At 38.7% G+C, this 24,925-nt stretch overlaps 1 protein-coding gene across 7 annotated transcripts in view; it reads left to right on the top strand.

Moving 5' to 3' along the window:
* Nucleotides 1-9,065: 9,065 nt before the first annotated feature.
* The window catches only part of LOC135289177 (splicing regulatory glutamine/lysine-rich protein 1-like), an 87,075-nt gene continuing 71,215 nt past the window's right edge, over nt 9,066-24,925 (top strand). For 5 of the 7 annotated variants that reach the window (XR_010351970.1, XR_010351971.1, XM_064402613.1 and 2 more), the window contains exons 1-3: nt 9,066-9,137; nt 9,262-9,659; nt 18,686-18,819. Coding sequence is in view for 4 of the 7 variants with exons in the window: in XM_064402613.1 (XP_064258683.1) it covers nt 9,394-9,659; nt 18,686-18,819 (400 nt within the window). In the remaining 3 variants the exon portion in view is untranslated. The other 2 variants (XM_064402611.1, XM_064402614.1) reach the window with 2 other exon arrangements.

Here is a 24,925-nt window from a genome sequence, read left to right as displayed (position 1 = left end):
AGGGAGTGGAGTTTTCAGTGCTGTTTATTCAAATATAATTTATGTCATAGTCATGGGTATGGTTTTGGCAGGGGAGATTCCATGGCTGGAACCAGAAGGGAGTTCATTTTGTCGGGCTCACTCCAATGAAGGTATCAGCAGACCTTGGCACTGTATGCCTGGCGGGTCTTCTCCCATTTCCCATCCCTCTAGGATGCTTCTGCAGGGCAAGGGGGTTGAGAAGAGGCAGCGGGGCTGCTCTCGAGCTATAGTATAACAGGGTGCCCCCAACCAGGGAATGATTTGCATCTGACTCCAAGGCTTCGGAATGCTGAACACTCGCTTTATTAAAACTATACTATATTATATTACAACTATATTAAAGAGAGATACTATACTATATCATACTTACTACTAACTGAAAAAACTTGTGACTGTCTGCAGACTGACAGTCCACACAGCTTGGACCTGATAGGCTAATTAACATAAACAATCTCCACCAGAATCCAATTACCAAATTCCTTCAGGTAAACAATTTTCCCAACACATTCCACATGTGCAAAACACCAGAAGCAGCAGGCAGAGATTAAAATTGTTTTCCCTCTGTGCTTCTCCAGGAAAAACTTGAGAGAGAGAATTATGTCTCTCTCTGTTCAGAGAATGTGAATGCCACACCGAGCCACAGTGCTGAAGTGACAGCTCCAAACCACAACCTGGACCAATGGGGCCAGGGCACAGTTCTCTAAGACCATCAAGTACAACTGTTAACCCAGCACTGCCATGTTCACCACTAAACCATGTCCCCAAGTGCCACATCTACATACCCCCTGAACACTTTCAGGGATGATGGCCCCACCACTTTCCTGGGCAGCCTGTTCCAATACCTGACCACCCTTTCAAGTGAAGAAAATTTTCCTAATATCTAATCTAAACCTCCTCTGGCGCAACTTGAGGTCGTTTTGTCACTTGTTATCTGGGAGAAGAGACCAACCCCCACCTTGCTACAACCTCCTTTCAGGTATGAGCTGCTTTATTGCAAACAATATTTATCTGTAAAGGACTACTTTTGACCTGCAGCAAAACCATCTGTATTTTGACCAGTTAGCCCAGAGATGGAAGGAGGAGAAAGATGGCTGTGCAATAAAAAGCATTTTGCCTGGATTGTAGATGTCCTGGATTCAACTGCTACCTCTGCAAGATTTTCAGCATAACATAGAGCATCTCTTTTATGCTGCTCCTATCTCTTCCCATCTATGTAATAAAATAATAATGCTTATTTTTAATTGCTTTTTATGGCATGAATTACAAAATACATTGTTGCTCAGGAAGGCAATAAAAATGTTCACAAATCAGCTTGAGACAGGAGTCCACGTGTAAGTAAATTCAGTAATGGGAAATGCTCAGATCTTACAGAAATAAAAAATATCAAGAGACTGATGAAGATCTAAGAAGGTTTTTTCCATCTGTAATTGCCCAGATGCCACAGCTACTTTGCTCTTTCCATTACCTTTTTCCTGACACAAGAATTTCATTAATTCAGTCACTTTGAATTTCCTATTCAGCCCACCATTTTATTGTAAAATGTGTAAAATTGCATGAAATAAGGGCTACCATCCAGCTTGAAAATAAAAAGAAACATCTGAGTCCAAATTTCCTGGAAAGTGAGATTTTAAATAATCTGGACAGCTCTCTAACACTTTCATTTTTTGTAAGGCATGTGCCACCTTTAGGGACCGAACAGCAGAGGAAAAAGGTCAGCTGTGAAATTGGCCAACAACTCACCAACGTGCAGCTCCAGAAGCTCTGCATCTCCCAGATGTTTGCAGTGCTTGATAGCAAAATTATATTGGGTGTTGCGGTGTGATGTCATGACTTGCCTCAGTTTCCCCTGGTTTCTCCCTGAAGTCTCTTTCCCCAGGTGGGTTGTCAATCACCTTTCCTTTTCCCCACCCTTGACCCCTGCTGGGCACTGTCTATCAAACCAGAAATTCCAAGGAGAGCGTGGAGCGATTGGCAGGTTCAAAGGATGCTCTCCACCCCCTTGGGGGGCCATTGGCCCACCCAGGTGTCCCTCTCATCTGAGACCCCCTCCCCTCATACCTGGTTGGTGCTCTCTAGGTCCCCTCCCCTGCCCCTCTCCCCAGGTAAAAGGGCAAGCAGACCATGCAGTCAGGGTTCTGGTGGGGGGTTCTGTTGGAGAGTTCATTGGAGTTGTTGCAAGATTCAGAGGCTGTACTACCAAAATAAAAACTCTGGATTAAAAACTCTCCATCAGGACCCACTCCTTTCTTCACCTCGCCTTAAAGGTTTCTCCAGCTCAGGAAGGCCTGAGGAGTGACCCCCTCAACAGCAAGCTCCAGCCCGCAAGCACTGGAGCTCAGGGCATGCCCGGACTTGTCTCCACGTACCCAGCTGCGACCGCAGGTAACTGAATAGCGTCTCTGGGGAGGAAGGACCACAGGTGCCGCTATTTGGTCAGCAGCCAAGGCCAGACAGACCAAGGCAGTCCCATCAGTAATATTGGTACACTCCAATAATTGGGGGTCCTAGAGGGACTCCCCTTTCCTGCAGCTGCCCATCACTTTGAGACATGAGAACAGCTCAGCTTTCCCTCCTGCACCTCCAGGACTGAGTGATGGCCCTTCTTTGTCCACCTGGCAGTTTTAAAGGGACTCGAAATCTTTGCTCTTTACCCTTTGTATAAGCATTTTATGGCTCACTTGATGGTAAATAACTAAAAAGGAGAGGATGGAAGGTGAGAGGTGACAGATGGACACCCAGATGGAAGACTCACATAACCTTTATTTCTTTGGCAGCCTAAACCAACCTCCAAGCCAGCAGTGAAAAACAGCTTTGAGGTCCAGCCCAGCTGTGATGCAATGTGACAGCACAAAGAGACAGGTGGCAATTGTGGCATGATGGGGCATCAACAAGCCTATGGTGCCATCCCAAATCTCAGCTGGGATCTACATTGCTGCTCATCAATGCACTAAGAGCTCAAACAAGGTCTTTAAGGAGTGAGATGACAAAATCTGCTATGGAAGAGGAGAAGCTTAAACAGGTAGGGATCCATTTAACATAAAGGCAAGGCAATGCCTACACAAGATAAGAGATTTATATGTGTTAGTTTCCTCTCCCTCTCTCATAGAAATGGCTGGTTTAATAAAGCCTGTGAATCTGCAGCACAGTAAGCAAAATCATCCTGGAGCTGGAAAACTTCAGGTGCCCTGTGTGCGATGCATGCTGCACACCAGGGTAACTCAAGGACAGCACTTTTAAGAGAAAGATTTGCAGCTGCTTTGACCTTGCATGCACTTAAAAATAAGCTATATGACTGTGCCCAACATATACATATTTTGTGGAGATGTAATTTTTTTAACAGTAAATTTCTCACAATCAGCAGATGACCCAGCTGTTACTTCCAACATAAGCAGGCAGGCTCAGCATCCCACCATGCATAAACCTTTGGTGTCATGTCGATGCAGGGGTCCCCCTGACGTGGGTGTAATTAGCACTGACTCCAAGATGCAGAAGGCTGAACCATTGCTTTATTCTTCTATGCTATATTCATACTATATTCTTAAGAAACCTGTAACCCCTTCCAGCCTGTCTGATACAGCTTTTACCTCATTGGTCAACCAACCAAAACACCACCACCCTTTGGTAAACAAATCTCCATAACACATTCCACATTTGCCTAGCAACAGGTGCAGCAAATGGAGATAAAAATTGTTTTAATTCTTTCTCTGAGCTTTCTCACAGCTTCTCGCAGCCTTCCCCAGGGAAAAATGCCTGGGAAGGCCTGTGTCTACTCTCTGTGGCCAGAGAGCTGCTGCCATACTTTGGGAGCTCATGAAAGGCATATCTATTACTGCTGAGACAGATCTGGGGCTCTGTTCATATATAACTCAGTAAAAGTCCACAAAACTCACTAGACTTTTCCTGTGCACACGCTAGTTTTAGGAAGACAGGTACACTAGACCTCTGATGCCATCTGCCACTCCTATTCCATATCAGGTTGAATGAGCTAAAACCCAAGGGATTGGGGCTACAAGGCACTAATTGCTCCTTCTTTCATAGAAATTTCCTACAACTTCTTAAGCTACAAGTGGAGCAGAGGTAAGATGGAAAGGATGTTTTCTTCTGTGCTGGGGGGAAGAGAGTGTTTTGCCGGTGGGCAGGGTCAGCACAAAAGATACAGACACCAACTTAAGGAATAAGTGTAATTTACTATAATGTAAAACTGCAAAGAATTACAAAAGGATAAGCTAAGCAATGCACCTAATTATTACTACAAAAGATTGCTTAAAGTGATTAAGAAAGATAGATCACCAGTTACCCTAGTACTTAACTATCATCCAGGGCTGCACATCAACTGGGGGAAGCTGTCACAGGGAAAGACTGGAGAACCACTCCCAGTAACTGGGAAATCCAGCAGGTGCATCCACCTACAGACAAAGAGGCTTCTCTGACTTTGCTGTGAGAGGGTACTGTTTTTATACTCTTGAATAAACAAGCTACTATAACTTCTAGTGCAGGAACATCTGGTTTCATTTTCCTGTTGGGTTTCTCCCAAAGCCTGACCAGGGCTCAAGGAGGAACCAAGGGAGTTGTCTTTCATCCTATACCCCCAAACAAGGCCAGATGTGGCCTTGGCCTTGTCCAGTTTCTAAATATGGAAAGGTAAATACATGTTTTGCCACTGAGAGGATACATATATCATATTGGTAATAGTACTTTGTTAATGAGTGGATACATATAACATTTGGTTGGAAGGTTCATCTAGAGGTCAAATTTGGCTCAGGGCCTGTTGTTCAGGCCTTGGTACTTCAGAGTCATAGAAAATAGAAAACAATTCAATTTCCATAGACTATAATATGTAGCAAAACAATGGTCTCACTAAAACACTGGGGGAAAATGGTATTGCTCCCTGGTCCTGGCTAACACCTGCTCCCAAAGAATCCTACTCACTATGTCTATAGCACCAGATCCACAATATCCAGCATTTGTCTCCCCCAAGTTCACACCAAGCCTAGGGAGGGGACAGTACAGCACTGTAGAGGTCTCAGTATAATACAACCACTGAAAGAGTCACTGTCCCAGTGAGGGGATGTGCTGCTCATCCAGCAGGTCCAGAACTCAAAAGACTGATGGACACCAGAGACGCAAAACACCAAAGGGCTTCCTTTGTAATCTGCTCTCCTGGGTCCATTGGTTCTTAGAAGTGAAATTACAGCTGCTTCTAAACTACGGGAGACTGCAGCACTGACCCTACTTGGTCCATGTCCTAGGGTGATCAAGACAGTCCTAAAGAGAATCTGAGCACAGAATTAAATATTTCATTGACTACTGGAATGGCCAGACACAAAAATGGTAAAAGTCTTTAAACCCAAAAATTTTAAGCCCTAGATCAAAATCCCAGTATGAATTCATCTTTCATGGCAGTTTATGTCATTTTGTATTAAAACTTTGATTGATCATCCCGTCTGACTGTCTTTTAAACCCTCTATGGCAGCTATTGTATTTTGGTGAATTCTAACCAAATTTGCCAAGAGATTAAGGATCTCAAATAAAGGAAGTCATCACAAGTTTAATGAAAATCAGTTCTTGGGTGCAGTGTCCTCACTGATCAAAATACTTCAACAGGAACTTAACAACTACTCAAAGGGTGGTAAAACACTGGCATAGGTTGCCCAGGGAAGCTGTGGCTGCCCCATCCCTGGAAGTGTTCAAGGCCAGGTTGAATGGAGCTCTGAGCAACCTGGTCTAATGGAAGGTTCCCTGGCCATGGCAAGGGGGTGGGAATGGAATAATCTTTAATGTTCCTCCCAACCCCAACCATTCTATGATTGTATGACTCCTGAGCCTGATGTATGGGCTTAGTACCAAAAACGTGCTCCTCTATCAGCTGCTTCTTGGTAAGTGGCACTCAGGGGCATCAAAAGTGGTGAGGCTGATGGCATTTATACCTGCTGGGAACTCCTGGGGTGTACAAGGGAGCAGAAAAGGACCCCAGTGAAGGTGACTGTGGTCTCGAGGCACAGGCTTGTAGGATGCAAGTCTATAAGAAAGCGGACTTCATCGGTTATGCTGCTCCCAGAACAATTGTTCCACGAGACAAGTAACAAAATTAGTAATTGAGAAGATTCACAACCTGAGAGAATTAGTGCCTCTGATCTATAATAAACCTATTAGAAACGTCAATGGCAGATTGCGCTGCCACAGAAAAGTCAGCTGAGATTTTAGTGCCCCGTCCTTACTACATCCTCACCTAAGACAGGTTAAAAATAGCAATCAGATGGGTTGAACACTGATTTCAAGACCATTATAATGGTACCAAGCACTGTCAAAAATTAGCAACATGTTGCATATTTCTTAAGGTAAGTTCTTTCCCAGGATACTGAATTTACAGATAAAAGCAACAAACCAGCAGAATTAATCTATACATTAATGAAACTCACTGTGTGTTATTAGAAAGCAGTTACTCTGAGACAACTATAATTATATTTATAGTGGTGTGTGGTGATACTGTCCTGAATTGCAAGATAAGTGTGTATTCTATTTGCCATCTGTTAGAGGTGTGACAGTTATCTTCTGTTAACTGGGCAGTTTTCTTTATCTCTTCCACAAACCATTCCTCCCTCTGGGAAATATGACTGATAAAAATTACATCATCCCATTGTGAGATGCTCCACCCTGGGGGAGGAGCCAAGCATTCCTTCCTGGATATAATCTGATATTTTGGGACACCAGGGCAGCCCTTTCCCACTGGCTTCCCAGAGGAAGACCAGGCCCATCTACACCACCACTGGATCTTCAGAGAAAGACTACACCCTTCTACAGGATCCATGCTTCAACAGAACCACATCTGTCACTCTGGGAGGACTGCAGCCACCATTTCAATTGGACTGCTAACAACACCCTAACCAACAGGGTGTCAGGTCATATTCTGGCCCTGTCAGTGTTGTTTTGTATTACTCCACTGTTTATTTTTTTTTTCATCCCTAATAAAGAACTGTTATTCCTGTTCCCATATCTTTGCCTGAGAGCCCCCCTTAATTTCAAAATTATAACAATTCGGAGGGAGGGGGTTTACATTTTCCATTTCAGGGGAGGCTCCTGCCTTCCTTAGCAGACACCTGTCTTTTCAAACCAAGACAGATTTTAATAGTTTTGTTAACATTATCTACTTTTCCATAAACTTAAAAAGAATTATCCATAATAGTGGTAGTTATGGTAGCATCTTAAAAATTTCTGGCTTTCTGCCATTCTAATTCCCTTTTCAATCATCTGCAATTTTCAACCTTTTTCTCACCTATTAGGTTGTGATTTTTCAGTGGAGAACCACACGCTAGTATTTTGCAAGAAGGATACAGGGAATCTAATGGGGGAAATATTTTACTCAGGACAGGGAAAATATTTTAAAAATTATTTTACTTTATATAAGAGCTACTGAGTCAAAATTTGATCTGGAAATAATTCTGCTCCCTCAGGGGACCAGACAGCATGGATGGGCTCTATCAAGGATAAGAGCAATGGGTGATGCTTAATCATGACAATGTCTTCTGGGGAAGCCTGCCCTGATTTTACTTCTCTCCCTGATTCCTGTTATGGGCTGTCAGGACAGGCTTCACTCTGTTCTGGTGTACTGCAAGTTGTTTAAATAATCCATGAAAGAACTTAAAAGGATCAGAGCAAAATATAGATGAAGTTTGGGAGCACAGTCTCAGGGGATTTTGGAGGGATTTGGAGGTGAGGCTGAACACAAGCAACCTTCAAAATCCATTTTGTCAGTTCAAGTCTAGAGTATGGAAGGTTTTAAAAGCTAAAATATTTGTCTATAACCTTATGTATTTCAGTGCCAAGATACAAAGTTCTTTAACACCTAAGCAAGACTGCAGTTAGATCCTTAATACTGATCACTCATATGCATAGTGCTCAGTCTCATTTTCTCCAGTCAATTTAACTTTTAAAGAGAACTTGAACTATTACTCCAGGTAAAATCAATTTAATTGTTATAAATTCCCAGTCAAGTTACAACAAAATTTGTCCCAAAATGGATCCTTTCACCTGGTGTGCAAGAGGCCAATACACACATTGAGTCAAAGTATTCGATTTATTTACAGTCCTGTGCAGAAAGGGGAGCTGGGTGGCAAATGCACAAAGCCAGCACGATGACTATCAAAATTTTTAACTATTTATACATTTCAGCAAACAAAGGAATTAGTGTTCATTTGCTACAAGTTACATAGTTCTCTTATTAATTAGTATTCTATCTTCTGTTGGTTAATGAGTCTCTCCCTTCCCATACTGATTAGTCCGCATGCTCAGTCTCTCTTCTTTTGGGTTGGTGTTCCATGAGTTGGTGGTTGCGATCTCCCCCTGCAACAATTACCTTTTACTCAATCTGTGCTGATTTCAGCACAGTTGCTGAGTTGGGTTTATTAATTTCTTCTTTATCTTGGGAGTTCTGCCAAATGTCCTAACGGCCCATAAATGCTGCATTCTTTGTGTCCACTATCAGTGGTACATCCTTTTTATCAAGCTTTGTTAACCTCCCCCTAGGTCTGAGATCATTGAAGCATGTCAAGCCCCAAACCTTAACAAGGCAATTCTACTGACAAATAATTTATCTCTCTAACACCTGGACATCAAAACCATTAACAACTTATTCCATTACAACTCTTCTTGTCTAACACAGAGCAAGTTTTCAAGGGTTTACTCTCTAGGGTAATTAAACTGCCGCTTATTGAACTTGGCTTCCAAAAGAGCATTTAAATGGGGGATCTATTTTTCCTTCCATTTCCTGTGGGCATGTTTTAATTTGCTGGCAGAGCATTCAGTGAATTTCATGCCAAATCAGTTAATAGAGCTAAACATGACCTATTAAAGATGAGGTTTGGTACCTAGACTCTTTGGTATTCCAGTTTTAAAAGAATAAGCCTTTTGCTTTGCTAAAGGACAGGGAAACCAGTTAACAAGGTACTCAGACCCTGTTCATGCAAGAATTGGTCAGGCGCTCACAGCTGCGCCTTCCCCACGTATGATGGAACTATTTAACCGTTCTGTGTGCGTCATTCGGAGCCGGCGTGCTTGCTTCCTCCGCTATGCGACCTCCCCATCGCAGGATCTATGATCCAGTGCCCTGGCAGCCTGGGGTGGGTAGTGCGTGTGAAAGAAGGCCGGGGGAGGAGGGGGACGCGGTCCCGTACTGGTGGCCTGGGTAGCTCCTTGGGAAACCGGAGGGAAGTGAGGGTTTTTTTTCCCACTCCCTTCTTGCAGGGGAACTCGGAGTCCCGTCGGCGCGGAGCGAGGGCGCCCACTCCACCGTGAGCCCCACCTAGCACGGGAAGAACAGCTGTCCGCCCAGAAACACCTCCAGGGAGCAGTCGAGTCCGCCGCTAGAGCGCCCGCATGCTAGGACGCTCTGGCAGGCGCCACACGCTTCTCTCTGTCGTCCGGCCCGCCTTTCCGACTGTGTGGCACTGCCGCGAGCGGAGCAGTTGTGCAGGCTCCGCCATGATGAGCAGTGGAGGGATCGGGGTGCCGCTAGGCTTCCCCTTGGCCCCCACGTCTGTCATCCAGATCACGAACCTCTCCTCGGCTGTGACCAGTGAGCAGATGCGGACTCTCTTCAGCTTCCTGGGAGATATCGAGGAGCTGCGCCTTTATCCCCCGGAGTAAGCAGGGTCTGCGTCGGCCCTCAGAGCAATAGAGATTTAGGATGAGGAAGAAGCTTAGAGGGGTCTAGAGGATGGAGGGAAAGGAAGAGGCAGAAGGTCCTATGTGCCATCTTGAGTGTGGGCATAAGTCTTCCGCACGTGGGTGTGTGTCTGTCACGTGGTCCCACCCCTTTGTATGGGGCAGGAACGTTAGGGGAAAGGGGCTAAGCCTGGACCTAAGATGGTTACCTCGGTCCGGAGGAGGGGATCAGTCGCGGTATCTCTGGAGCGGCCTGTAGAAACACGGCGAGTTTTGTTCTCGTGGTGGCGGTCACAGCCGCGGGCACCCAGTGGTAGCTGTCGGCACTGAGTCACAGCCTGACAAGACGCGTGTTCGCAGGCTGCCCCGAAGCGCTTTCTAGGTGCAGGTCTCGTTTCCCCCGTTTTCCTGAAAACCTGTTTTCTGTGCCCCACCTTTCTCTTCGCTCGGATTCATCCCAAGGGGAGGGGGACGGGGCGAGGGCGGGCGGGAGCGCCCCAGGCCTGACCTCCGCCCGGCTACCTGGTCTTGCTGGCGCGCATCGCCCGAGTGGTGCGGCCGGCGAGACCAGCTCTTTTTGTTCGAATGGCTGTTTTCTCCCGCGAGAAAGGGTCACTCGAACAGAAGTCAGCATAGCTGTTAACAGAGGAACGGTACCTGGCCTGTGCTTAGAAATGTTTCCAATAGGACGTTTGCAGTAAGTGAAAATTAATAACGGACATTACACGTTTCTCTAAATTGTTGTCAACTGCATGCAAGGGATCTGCTCAAATGAGAGATAATATTGTTATTTTGCAAACCTCAATGTTTCTTCAAAGCAGATGGAACAGAAGAGGAAAATAAATATTTTTTTCTTAACACATCTGTTGTATTAGGAAGTGAATGACAGACTGGCCCTTTCAAACCATTTATATATATATATATAAATGAAAATTAAATAGGAATGTCAGAAAGGGGCAGGGGGAGTCATTCACATTCAGACTTCAATTTTAATACAAAGAAGACAGGAATAAAATTTAATTATAAAAAACTAGCAAAAGAAGATGGTATTTGTCCATTTTAATGTATTACTAGATTATACATAGCTAGGTTTGGATGAGGAATGTTCAGAAAACTTAAATGTGATTTAACATATATAAAGTATGTATAGTAGGCATCCATTAATGTCAAGATAAAACAGCTTTACCTAAGTTTTAAACACTTTAATAGATTTATAGTGATTTTTGCACAGTTTTCTAGGTTTTTATTTTGGGTTGGAAGGGACCTTAGAGATCATCTAGTTCCAACCCCCCTGCCATGGGCAGGGACACCTTCTGCTTGACCAGGTTGCTCAGGGTCACATCCTATTTGGCCTTGAACACTTTCAGGGATGGGGCATCCACAATTTCTCTGGGCAACCTGTTTCAGTGCCTCACTATCCTCACAGTAAAACATGTCTTCCTATTATCTAATCTAAACCTATACTTTTTCAGTTTGAACCTATTCCTCCTTGTCCTGTCACTATATGCTCTTGTAAAACATCCAGCCTTCTTGTAGGCCCCCTTTAGGTACTGAAAGGTTGCTATAAGGTCTCCACGATGTCTTCTTTTCTCCAGGCTGAACAGCCCCAGCTCTCTCAGCCTGTCTTCATAGGAGAGGTGTTCCAGCCCTCTGATCACCTTCATGGTCCTCCTCTGGACTCTCTCCAACAGGCCTATGTCCTTCCTGTGCTAGGGACCCCAGAGCTGGATGCAGTGCTCCAGGTGGGGTCTCACAAGAGCAGAGCAGAGGGGGATAATCACCTCCCTCACCCTGCTGGCCATGCTCCTTTTGATGCAGCCCAGGATACAGGTGGCTTTCTGGGCTGCAAGCACACATTGTCAGGTAACACAATGTGATGAAACAAAGTTGTATGTTGCATTGTGTAGAATTGTACCCTGTTTTCTCTCTTATTCTGTATTGAAAATATTCAGCATACACACAAAATATTTTTACTTAGTCAAGCATGAGTTTGCAGAGTACAATGAAGTTGTGTTCTCTTCTGTATGCATAATTTTGTTTATTAAAAAGAGGACATTCAAGTTTAAAGATTTACTGCAATATTTGGAATCCCATTGCCTTTGCTGGGCATGTTTCTTTCTAATAGATATAAACTTGTAGTTCTGTTGATGCTCAACATTAAACAGAATATATAGACATTATATGTATATGTACATGTGTATATACACTTGATAAATCATATAAACTCTCCTTTTTCTAATTCAGCATTATGATCTTTCCAAATACAAGTATAAATTTTCCTTCACCTCTTCAAAATGAATAATATTTGTCAGCCTTCTACTTTTTCCCTTAATCTGCTGAAGTTTAATACATAAAATCTTATATTAAATACTCAGTAGTGTTGTTATTAATTTTTTTTGTTTCAAATGAAATAGATCTCATTCTGGTATTTGTGAATTAACTTGGTCAAGGACATGGACCATTTTGAAGTATTGATCTTGGTAATTTAATTTATTTTTGAAATATTTTTCCCCATTCTTGAAAGATGCAGTATTACATGTTTAACTTTGGATTATCTTTTTCTTCCTAATTCTCTGATATTTTGCTTTGTCAGAGCAATACAAGAGATTTATAGAAGTGGTGAATTTGATCAGGTGATCATTTCAACTTTATAGGAAATGCCTTTGATAACACTGTTCCACTGTAGTTAATTGTGCAGCACCCTACTGCTGACATGAATTTAAAAAAAAAGAGAGATGATTTATGACTTACTGGAGAGTGAGGATGATGTATCTTGTACTTATAGGCTCTTCAATGATTGTAGAACAAAGTATAGGGCTGTGCTATGAACTAGCATCATGAGAGAGAAGTTACTTTTCAGTAATTTTCTATATTTTTCCAGTCTCCTGTTATTGCCTCTAAAAGTGGGATTCGTCACCTGGTGTGCAGTAAGACAATCTCACACACAGAGACAAGGTATTTGGTTAGTTCATATTTGCACAAAGGTGGGTGCTGGGTGGTAAATCCACAAAGCTAGCACACAGAGCAGAGAACTTGATCATTATTTATACGATGTTAATCTAATATATTCCACCTATCTACTACATATTCAATGTTTACTACTCTACTATTGGTTACTCATAAAAGGGCTGATTGCATAAGGTATTTTGTAATTCATTATTAGCTACTGCGCGTTCTCAGGGCTCTTTCATTTGAATTGGGGGTTGTTTGGTGGTTGTGATCTCCCCCTGACGGAATTACCTTTTACCCAGTTGGACCTGCTTTCAGCACAGTTGATTATTTGGCTTTGTTAGTTTCTACTTATCTTGGGCAAATGTCCTTTTGGTCTGTAAATTCTGCATTCTTCTTGTCCATTATCAGTAACCTCCTCCTAGGTCTGTGGTCCCCAAACCATGTCAAGCCCTAAACCCCAACAAGGCGATTCTCTTGACAAGCAACCCATCAAAGACATCACTGTCATTAACATATCCCTTGGTTTTATAGGGTGCAACAGAGAATTTCTTTAAAAAACTAACAGGAAGTCTCAATTGTTGAATATAATTACTTTAAAGAGAAAATATTAATGTTGGATTAGTTCACTTAAAGTTCTTGTAAGGATGCACAATGTGGAGGAGAGAGAAACCATCTCAGTTTTTTAACACATTAAATAAAAGGCAGGTTCTTTAAGATGACTCTTCAGTATTTCTAGTGAGCTTCTTGAACCCAGTGACTTTTCCTGGCAATTAATATCTTAAGACTGGAGTTTTAAAGTAGCAGTTTCTGACAAGGTCCTATATTTTGTATACTGAAATGATTGGGATGACTTTTATGAATGTTGAGCTAAATCACACTATTTTCTTTGGTAATTTGTCACTTCATGTTTTATCTTCATTCATCAAAGCCCTTCACTTTCTTCAGTCATTGTTAAGCAGACATCCCATTAAGAAGCATGGATTTCATGTATGTAATTTTCCTGAAAGCCTAGTTCTCTGTGAGGCAGTGTCTCCCTTGTGTATGAGAGGTTTTTGCACTTTGAGCAGTTGCCAGTAAATGCTATTTTATTATTATTGTTATTTTCTGAAGAGGTCTGTGTGAACTGTGAATAAGCTGCTTTCAGATTCAGCATTGTAGGCATAGGAAACTCTTGGTACTGAAGAAGTTTCCATATGGTCAGCATTCTGATTTCAGCTCCTTGTCAGTGAGACTTCATTGACACTGAAAACAATATTTCTTTTTATTGAAAAGCTATTAATGTGTATCATATTTCAGTAGGTCATAATGTTTGTTACTGGTGGCTGTTTGTATTTACCTGTTTTCTTACAAGAAAAAAATTAAATTTGACTTGACTGTGCAACTATATACTGTTCTGCTCTCTGGAAGACTTTCCATGGAAATTTTAATCTAAAAATTGAAAGCACCTATTTGATGAATAACCTCAGTAAACAAGTTATGTGGAGGTGGGAAGAGGGTTGTTTGTTTTTTTTTTAAATCCACTTATTTTACTCTTAAGTAATTTGTATTTGATTATCAGAACTCAAAGAGACTAGCTGAGTTTATATTTTATCTTGTTGCAATTGTCTGCTGTATTGCTTTAAAATTGGTGTCATAAACTTGCCCAAGAAACTTTGACTTAATGAAATTTTTAACCATTTCCTCATAAGACCTCTCTCTTATAGACTGCTGTAAGTATCTTTCAGTGCTCAAAGACCTCTTTTATTCCATTTCATTACTATTACCAAGCATTTTGGTCACCTCTTCTTCCCTGTACCATAAACAGAGCTTTAACCTCGAGAAGAAGTATATTCAGAGAATTTGCGGGTTTTTTTTCTTTTCCTAACTGCTCAGAAATGAAAGTAAGGGATGCTTGTAAAATCCTTTCAGAAAATAGGATTTCTATGTTGTTGGCTTTTTAAATTTACTTGTACATATAATATTTTTCCCTTTTGCTTACATCTTCAGGAAAGTAGGAGGACTGAATTACAGGTTTCTAATTTTACCAAATGAGATCTGTTTTTTTTTATGAAGATAAAGACTTAAATATCATAAAGAAAAGTTAAAGATGTATATGAAAATTACTTGGAAAATTGTTGTTAGATAGGGTGAAGCACTTAACAAGAACATAAGATAATATTACAGTCACAGCCTTGATAAGAGAATTTATGTCCTACGAGTTGTTACTACATCAGGGTCTTGGTGTGGATTTGCCACTTGTGTGTAGAAGAGGGTGGCTTTAGTGGGGTTTCTGTCATCTTCAGTGATATTTTGTCATCAAAGTCTGAGGAAAAACTCCTGACATTTTGAATATCTGTGTATGGTCCTGATTTAAGTAGAGATCTGAATTCTCATGTTGAGAATGGAGAATTGCTGTCATTGTTTAACAAGTGCTCCTCAGTTGGCCATTTGCAAAACCATGCTTTTGCCTTAGGTTTGTCACCCAGTTGAAATCTGTGTTTCAGAGAAGCCTTTAAGATTACATTTGTATTGATAAACCTTCAAATGTGGCTGTAAGAGGATTTTTGATTAGTTAAGTATTGAAAAGCTTTATGGAAATTAAACTTTAGCAGAATGAATTGTTCCAAAGCAGGGAGGCACAAAATGTCTGCATCAGGTATTGAAAACCTTGCTATAATATTGTTTGCTTATGGGTGTTCTGGAGTTGTCTTGGAAGCTAATACACACAAGTGTTTCTTAGATATTGTTATATCCTGCAGTGGCTGCAGTATAGATAAGTCCTTTGAGATAAAATACACAGAGCTTTATTTAAATGTGATCTGCACAATTATTCCAGAACATCTTATTTTGACAGGTTATTAGTTTTTGTTGTCTTCTCCACCATCAGCACCCTGAGAAAATATGGACCCTTAGATAGATATTTTGTAGCCTTTTATTTGATTTTTCACTGTAGACTTCTGAATAGGTCATTCTTAAGTTTTTGGTTGGTTTTTGTTCTGTTGGGGGATGGATGTTGCCGTTTCCCTACAAAGGAAAAGAAAAATGGTAGAAACATCTGAATACTATTTATATCTTTATTTCCTTTTTGAGTTTTATTGCATTTCTAAAGAAACTGGATTATAGTAACCTTAAATCAGAGATGTAGGACTTGCTTTTTTGCAACGATGCTTTGTAACCGTAGGAAGAAGGCTATGAGACTACCTCAATTCAGCCTTGAAAAGGATTGGCAAAAAGTAAAAAAAGGGATTAAAACAGAATAGGACTTTTCTGCTTTAAGAAAGACTTCTTACGAAACCTACTGGAGAAGTTTAGGAGGCCTGCTTTGCAAAAAAAGAGGACTCAGTTGCTGTGAAACTTTTTAGAATTTCAGAACTTTTGGATCTTAATCGTCTCCCTCAATGTAGATGCAGCATCGATGTGTTTTCAGCAGAGGTGGTCTCCTTATTAGAGAATTTTTCCTTCTCATCACTTCTCCAGTGAATCTCATTATTAGCTTAACTTTCAGAAAACACTTTGTAGCAAGGGGTTTTTTTTAGAGCCTTGTTGCAGTAGTATTCTTATGTTAATATTTTTAACCTACTTCTCAAATAGCTTTTGTGACTGAAATCCAGGAAATACAGAGAGGGAAATATAGAAATTACACTTGTCATAACTGGCTCTGTAGTTGTTGGAATTTATAAGGTTTATTTATGTAGCCTGTAACTGCCTGGAACAGAATTATGGTTTTGAGTTACCAATGAAAACAATAAAGAAAAAAAGCTTAAGTGATGTTAGAAGTTTGAACTAGAGAATCTTCAATGGAGGCTTCAACCATTTGGGTTGTAACACTGGCATATGTATTTAATAGCAAACAAACCCCAAACAACAAGAAAAAACCCAAAAGACTCTCCCCCTCAAACTTACCCACACAGATCTCTGTCCCCCCAACCCAAAACAAGCAAAGAAACCTGTGGACATTAAAAAAAACAAAAAAATCTTTGCAATGAGCAAAGTCTGGCTCTTCAGCATATGTAATATTACAAGTTGCATGCAAACATTTCTGCTGAGTACTGAGATAGTCATAGCTCTTTGTCAGCTCTGATGGAAAGTGTCCTGAATCAAGACTTTACACATGGCTCAAAAGCCATTTTTATACATTTATTTCCTTCCTGAATATGAAAGCTTGAAACTGGGAAAACATTGTCCACTACAGACAAATGGACAGAAGAAATGTAGTAATCTTGCAATGTTTTTATAAATTGCATAAGGTTGACTTTCATATTTATGTTTCTTCACCTCTCTGCTTATTTTTCTCCCTCAGTGTTTCTGTTTTCATAGAATTTTCCATCATAAATATTTCCGATTGCCATTCTGAAGTTGACCAGCTCTCTAGATATTTTATCTAGATGTTACCTTTCTGGTAACCAGAAACATACCAATCTGCCTGCCTCAGACTAAGTTCTGGGTTTGTTTATGCAATTAATATGATGAAATAATGTGCCTAAAACTTGTGAGTTTTTATTTAAATACTAAAGCTTAATTAATTCCATCCAAAAACTGGGAGTACCTGCTTGGAATTTGAGGGACTACAAGATGGATTGGACTAAACTTGAACTCCTGGTATTTCTGAAAGCTGACAAGTGTTATAGTTGAGAGGGTCAAGATTAAACAGTTCAGGCAGTGTATTTTCCATGATTTACTACTTTTCTAGAAGATAGATTTTTTTTAAAAATGGAACTTGCTGATGTTTCAGCAATATCCTTTTCTGTTCTATCTTTGAAGGTTTTACCTGTACTTACTTCATATGAAGAAATAAACTACTTGTGTAGAGTATAAATCTTGACTAGGAAATACATCTTTTAAAGCAAACTTTGTTTTTGATCAAGATTACAACATTTGCATATTGTGCTTTCTGTTCAATCTGTTGGTGTACTTTCTAATGGAAAAGCAAGTTACCCAACATACGTATTTTTCATTTCCTTCTTTATTCTAGTCTAATAGTGAATTCTTCCTACCTCCTCCAGTATTATCCTGTACCACACTAGGCCAAACTAAGATGATAAAAGGGATATTTGTTACATTAGTGAACTAAGATGTAACAATTGTAAGAATTCTCAAGAATGTGTTTTTATCTTAATATGATTTAACAAAATTTCTTTTTTGAAGGCCTAAGAATATCAGTTAATATGGGATAATATCCCAATGATACACTAAAAATGACTGGGCTTATTATCTTAGAATTATGGAATACCCTGAGTTGGAAGAGACCCACAAGGTTCATCAAAGTCCAACCCCCAGCTCTGCACAGCACCATCCCAAGAATCACACCATGTACCTGGGAGTATTGTTCATATGCTTCTTGAACTCAATCAGGCTTGGGGCTGTGACCAATTCCCTGGGGACCCTGTTCCAGTGCCCAACCACCCTCTGGGTGAAGAACCTTTTCCTAATATCTAACCTAAACCTCCCCTGACACAGCTTCATGATGTTCCCTTGGGTCCTGTCACTGGCCACCACAGAGGAGAGAGCAGTGTCTGCTCCTCCTGACAAGGAAGTTGTAGACTGTGATATCCCTCTCAGCCTTCTTCAGGCTGAACAGACCAAGTGACCTCAGCTGCTCTTTGTATGGCTTCCCCTCAAGACCCTTCACCATCCTCTTGGCCCTCCGTTGGACACTTTGATGTTTTTAAACAAGTTTTACTTGGAGGATAAAAGATAAACTATAAATTATTTACTTGACAAAAGTGTCCTGTAAATATGCTATTTATAATAGCAATGTAATTTTATTTAGAAAGATTTGTAAAGAAAATCAGCCTTGTTAATTTGGGCTTTTGGCTTCTGTAAGTTTCCATTAAAAAGACGGTGGGGATATACTATGAGTTTTTAAGTGACAAGGCAAATTAGTAAATTTGTAAATGTAAAAATTAGTAAATTTTTAAGTAGGCAAATTAGTAAATTTCTATACTTGTCTTTTGGGTAACTTTTCCAGGAAATCTAATTTTTTTTTTTTTAATTAAGAAATAATAGTTGAAAATATATGCATACATTTATTTAATATGGCTAATTGTTGTTTTTTTTCCCTTTTATCTTGCAGCAACACACCTCTTACTTTTTCTTCCAAAGTATGTTATATTAAGTTTCGTGAAGCATCAAGTGTTGGTGTGGCCCAGCATCTAACTAACACGGTTTTTATTGACAGAGCTTTGATAGTTGTGCCCTGCGCAGAAGGTTGGTATTTTAGACATTCTTCTGTAATGTTGATCTTTGTCCTGTCTGCTAATTGTTTTAAGCTTTCTATCTCAAGAGGCAGTGCTCTTTTATTTCATTTTATTTCTGTAAAAAAAAAGCCTTGAAACAAAATTGAAAATCAAATGAAGAAATCAAATTATCTAGATTAAATTGAAATCCAGCATTAGAAAAAAAATTAGTTTATTTAAATTAGGATAGTTCCATTTTCCACAGTTATTACATATTTTGTGGGAAAATAAGGTAAACTAATACTCTTCATTATCGTTTGGATTGGCAAGCTTATTCCCACACAAAGTTCTCTCTGAAGTCAATAGAGCACTGCAAAGATAAAACAGTTTCCTGGCACTGTGATAACACTGCAGTTTGGATTTTAATGTTTTGCCCTTGGTGTGGTGTTTTGGTTTTGTGGGTTTTTTTAAGATAGTAATTATTTTTCAGTTTTTTAGACCAAATTCCAATTTTGTCTTGGAGACATTATATGTGCATTTGACTATTTTAGATTAATCTAATCTTATGTATTTTGCATTTGTGATGATAATTGCTGTTTGAATATAAATATTTACTTTCTAATTTAATAAAAAAATGTTTCAATTTTTCTTTCTTCTTCCTGTGGAAAATATTACTTTGTATGCAATAAAAAGGCTTTCTTATGTATACTGGTACTCTTCTTTGATTTTAGATATCTTAAAAAATGCAATCAACTGTACAGAATGCTTTTAGTGTAAAATATTTTTATAACTCTTAGTAAAATAAACTGCTTGGTGAATGTTAAATTTACAAGTGTTTCTTTAACTAGCTTTGAGGTCCTGCTTTTACATGTGTTGAATACAAGGTAGTTCTTATTGTTAGTATACTATCCCAGATTTAAATGCAGTTCTATGAAGCATGGCTCTACTTGCTGTAGGCAGATCACTGGAGTTAGGCAGAGCCCCATTGACTTCATTGTGATAATTTTGAGAATTGAGCATTTGCCCATTTGAATCTGGATTGCCTCCTTAGAGTGGAGTATTTCAGTTGATGGAGTAAAGATAACTTCACATGATAGCTGTTTTGCCATGAACAAAAATATTTAGAAAGATTGATCCATAAACTGCAGCAAGGTCAGAAATATCTGCTATTAACAGGACTTTTATAACTTTAATAGTCAGGCTTTGGTTCAAAAAATACTGTTGACTTTTTGGAGTTTGTTAACAGTGGTCCCAGAGTGCCATTTTTTTGCATGTTTGCCACATCATGATCTAGATATTATGAGATTAGTGCTACTGCAATGATGGTCTGGGGTTTTCCTAGCAAACTCTGACAAGTCTTAAAAATTTCATAGACTCTTAGATGACCTACAGTATACTGTCTATTCTTGTAGCCTTGTTAACATGGGCATATTGATAAGTCTTTGTGAAGCCTAGATTTTTAGTTGCTTTTATGGTTTGTTTGGGGGGCTTTTGGGTTTTATTTTTGGAACTTGTTCTTAAACCACAAAGAGGATATTGCTGTATCCACTTGAGGCTTTGTAAAGGCTTTGGGTAGGCAAAATGTATCAGAACAGCATCCTTATTGACAAATTGCCCTTAAGTAATTGACTGCAAATTCTTCAGAATCTTAACACTGGTTCAGTACTGCCAGAGAGGAAAGATTGCTACCTAATGAATGAACAACACTTCCTGGTATTTTTCTTGAGATCACTGCATGATGTGATATGACAACAGGCAGGTAGAGCTACGTTTTCCTGTGTCTCTTGATGGCAGACAATGAGGGGAAGGAGAATAAAATCAGAGTTCTGAGAAATCTTGTTCCAACCCTGTTTGTAGCTGACTTATTAGGTGTTTCTCAGAAAATGTGTTACAGAAAAACTGTCACTGTTCCAGACCATTCTGGACCCCACAGAGATTTATATATAATTCGGTGAACAAGTGATTGGGTTGTGAGGTCAATTTATATTTTCAAGTCAGAATGCTGTTTTCATGTAACTTTCTAACAGAATAATTTTAATTTGCAAAGATATGAATTCATATAGGTTTAACTTTCTGAGACCATAGTGCAACATTTTTTATTCACTATGTATAATTGTTAACGGAATCAGTGGAGTGTACAATGGGCTTTAAAAATAACTGGCTATATTCTACTAAAAGGTTAAATAAGTAGCCAACAGTGCCAGCAATAAAATGTTTCATGTGCTGAATTAAACATATAGAAGGGGTAAAATGAAACTCTGAAAGCTTGGTTTTAGAAAATAGAATAAAATCTGAAATTTGTAATGTGGTAACAGTGGTAAATTAAGAGTATGAGGAAGGAATCAGTACACAATGAAAACAGTGTTCATTTTGTGACATTTAATAAGCAGTTTAACAAAAATATAATTGTAAATTAATTAAAATTATCAAGTTGTCAAAATATAACTTTCTTTTGTGTGTATCATTAGGTTTTTCTTTAAACATTATAGTTTGAGAACACACAAGTTGAAAGATAAACGAAGATACCACCCTAATAATTCTAAATTTTATGTCCATATTGTCTAGTAGATGGATTTTGAATATTAATTTGGTTTTGTATGTTTTCTCTGTGTGATATTTGTGCATTATTAGATGACTAGACTGGCCAAGGCAGACCTGTTACACTTGCCTGAGTTAGGCATTGTTTGCCATGCCACTAAACCTGCCGCCAAGTGAAATCTTCATGGGGGAAATGAGATTGAAGTCTGGCCTGCTGAAGATGGACGCCCTGTCTCTGTTTTCATTTTATTTTGCTATCCTTCTTTTGTTTATTTTATTTTCACTTTTTAATTTTTTTTTCCGTTTTGTTCTGTTAAATCCCTTACCCTTGTACTTGTGAACTGGTAATTCAGCTGTGAAAAAAATTATGCTTTGTAAAGGATTCATAGTGTTTCATTTTGAAGTCGACCTGAAGCTACTTGTGGATGGTATACAGAGAATTTAGGATATGTTTAAGTTTTATGCTGTGAGTTATGGATAAGTTTTGTTTGGAATACATTTAAGCATCTAAATTCAAAAGATGAACACATTGTGTCAGACTGGAATAGTGAAAACTATATCAGTTTTAAGATGCATTCTTTCATATGTTATGCTTTGTGAGCTTATCTTGAAAGAAAAGTTAAAACTTTCTGGAGAAATTCACTTTACAAAGTAAAATCATTATTTTTCTCTGCTATTTTTCCTTTTCTCAGCAGAGTACTTTTAGGCTGCATGATCTGTTTAAAAGAAGGCTTTCTATTTATATCTAATAAGAAGAGTTTAAAATAATTATTTCTGATATTGAGATTTCATGAGTATTGAATGTCATGAAATATTTGTTTGCTTCTGATGAAACCTTGCTCCAGTGAGGTCAGTGGCAGTAAGATTTCATCCTTTTTTTTTGTAATTTTGAGAAAAAAACTGTTTACCACTCATAAGTACAAATGCAGCCTGATATTTTTGTTGGAATGTGTTGTAAGGCACATTGTCTTTCAACACTGTTATTCATGGGAAGATTGAAAAGTTTTGTGTGCGTGTATGTGTGTATTGCGCTTTTACTTGCTCTGGTGGTCATTATTTCAATAAGAGGTTAAAAACAAATTATCATCTCACAATCTCAGAAACCCTGGCAGTTCATGCTAGAGTGATTGAGAAAGTTCTTATTCCTAAATGATGTTTGTTCTTGTGAAACAGAAGCCCTAAAACAGAAGTGCTGGACCAGGTAATGTGTCTAGTCCTCAAGCATTACTCTTCCCAGCCAGCTGCATTGGGACCAATTGGCTTGATTCTCATAATGCACCAAGCTGAGAACTGTAGCTGGGAAGAGCTTCCTGATCTCTGTTGGATTTAGCTGTGCCAGTTGAGGTAATTACAAGTAGTTGTAATCTTTTAAATCTCTGCTGCTAAATCCAATAAGAATCATGAACTGAATCACACAGAAATTATTTTATTTGTAAGTGTGCATTTTCCATTGATTTAAAATAGTAGAAAAATAACAATTCCTTTAAAATTTTCAAGTAAATGTAAAAAGAAAGTATTTAAAAAAGAAATGTACTTAGTTATTTTTGAAGCTGTTTTGGGGTGATGGGAGGATTAACCATGTAGTTTCAGTATAAAGAGTAAGAAATTAATTTCTGAGCACATGGACAGTGATAAAAATACTGTGATTAGTACCTGCTTAACACAGATATTTCTGTTTATCATTTAACAAAATGGATTCTGGTACAGACTATGTTGACTAGGGCTCTTAAGCACTTAGGAAAACTACATTTCTGAAGAAGCATAAGTTATCTCTAGGTAATACAGAGCTAATCTACATTTGCTTTCAGATTCATTTGCAAAGTGAAGAATAAATAAATAAATAAATTATCATAGAATCTAATTTACTAAACACTCATGCATTCAAATAAATATTTCTAAGGATGCAGTATAGATGTGGCAAATTTATTTTGCTTGTTTCCCTTATTAGAAAATAAATATATTTGCCTCATTTCCATTCGGCTTTTAAATACCATGAGTTTAAAAACCAAAACAGTTATTATTAAAGTGTCCTAATTTATGTCATTACTGACATATTTTGTTGTATTTTTGTGGGCTTGTATCCCTTTTTAAAATAAATTAATGGAGGCTGTAACTTCTGAGGTTATTTGGCCTTACATATTAATTTGTTTTTCAAAACTGTCTAAAAACCAAGGAAATAAATTTGCAAGATATTTCAGGCTTTTGGTTTTGGGGTTTTTTTCCCTCAACAGTTTATTTTCTATAGAATTGTTTAAAAGTTTAACCTGATCTTAAAAACTTAAAACCTAGAAAGGGGTATCTTTTCGAAAGACAGTATCTGAAAATACAAACAAATTTTCAGGGTTCTGTCTGTAGAGGTAGGCCTTTCTTCATTTTTGAATAAAATAAATGAACAGATCTTTGTGGCATGGACCTGATCAACTAAATTTTGTATTTAATGTTAAACATTATGTTGTTTAAGGACCAAAGTATTCTGGAAATAATGCTGCTAGCTTTATAGTTTATATATGTATGTAATTCATTTTTTAAAACTATAATAGTTTATTTAACTGAAATTGTTCAATTTATTCCTTAAGCAATGTTTGAGGAAATGAATAATGAATAACTGCAATTATTTCAGTAAGGTGAACCATATGCTTAAAGTTTAGAATTGTATTTAAGTACATTTCTGAACTTGACTCCCTGTCAGTTTAGTTATATGCATATGCATAACTCATTTCCTATCTAAAAGGGCTAAATGTCTTAAGCATCTCTTAAGTTTATCTGGTTAAGTGTGTATTGAATTGGCTGTATGTAAGTGCATACTTAAATTAGGCATATGCTTATGTATATTATTGACCGAGGATCTAAATTACAATACAGATGTACCACTTTAGAAGCCATTAAATTGAGCCATGTCTGTTGATCCTGTAGAAACCTCTATGACTATCCAGTTAATTGCAAGATGCTGGCTCAGCAATTATTTGAAAACGCTTAAGTATTTTGTTTTTCAGAAGAACTGGTATATAATTGTATGCCTAATTTGCACACACAGTTGTTGGAACTGTATATTTGGAAACCTGTTAGTTAGCTACATAGTAGGCAGGATGTGAGGCAAAGTACCTGATTCTCATGGGCAGTCTGGCAAATCAAGTACGCCTCTCATTGCATGCCTGACTTCAAAATGAGACCTGTTAAGAGTGCTCAGCATTGTGATGATGACTCGGATTTATGCATGTTTTTATAAAAGCCCTGGAAAATATAATAGCACAGTTTATTCTTAATTGTTAATAATTTTCCTATTTTTCTCCTTTGGATAGCAAAATAAAGTGGTTTGTTACATGTTAAGGAGCAAGGTGCCTCAAAACTTAAATAAAATAAGTCTAAATAGAAGGTGTGAGAAAAAAGAAGAGTACTGTTTTTTCTAATCCACTCATGCTATATATAAATTAATTTTCATTTATATTTGTTTTGTCCTTTGTATCTCCAACTCTAACCGAGTCCTTGCTGCAGATCTGTAGAACAGGTTTGCAACTTTTGTCTTTTTATTTTTTTTTAAGTAGTATGATTCCTGTGGGGTTTATTTTCACAAATATAGCTAAAATTACACAGTGTTTTGA

This window comes from Passer domesticus, chromosome W, assembly GCF_036417665.1.
Source record: "Passer domesticus isolate bPasDom1 chromosome W, bPasDom1.hap1, whole genome shotgun sequence".
NCBI classification, from domain to species: domain Eukaryota; kingdom Metazoa; phylum Chordata; class Aves; order Passeriformes; family Passeridae; genus Passer; species Passer domesticus.
Note: the sequence above shows the minus strand (reverse complement) of the source record. Positions and strands in the feature narration are given on the sequence as shown.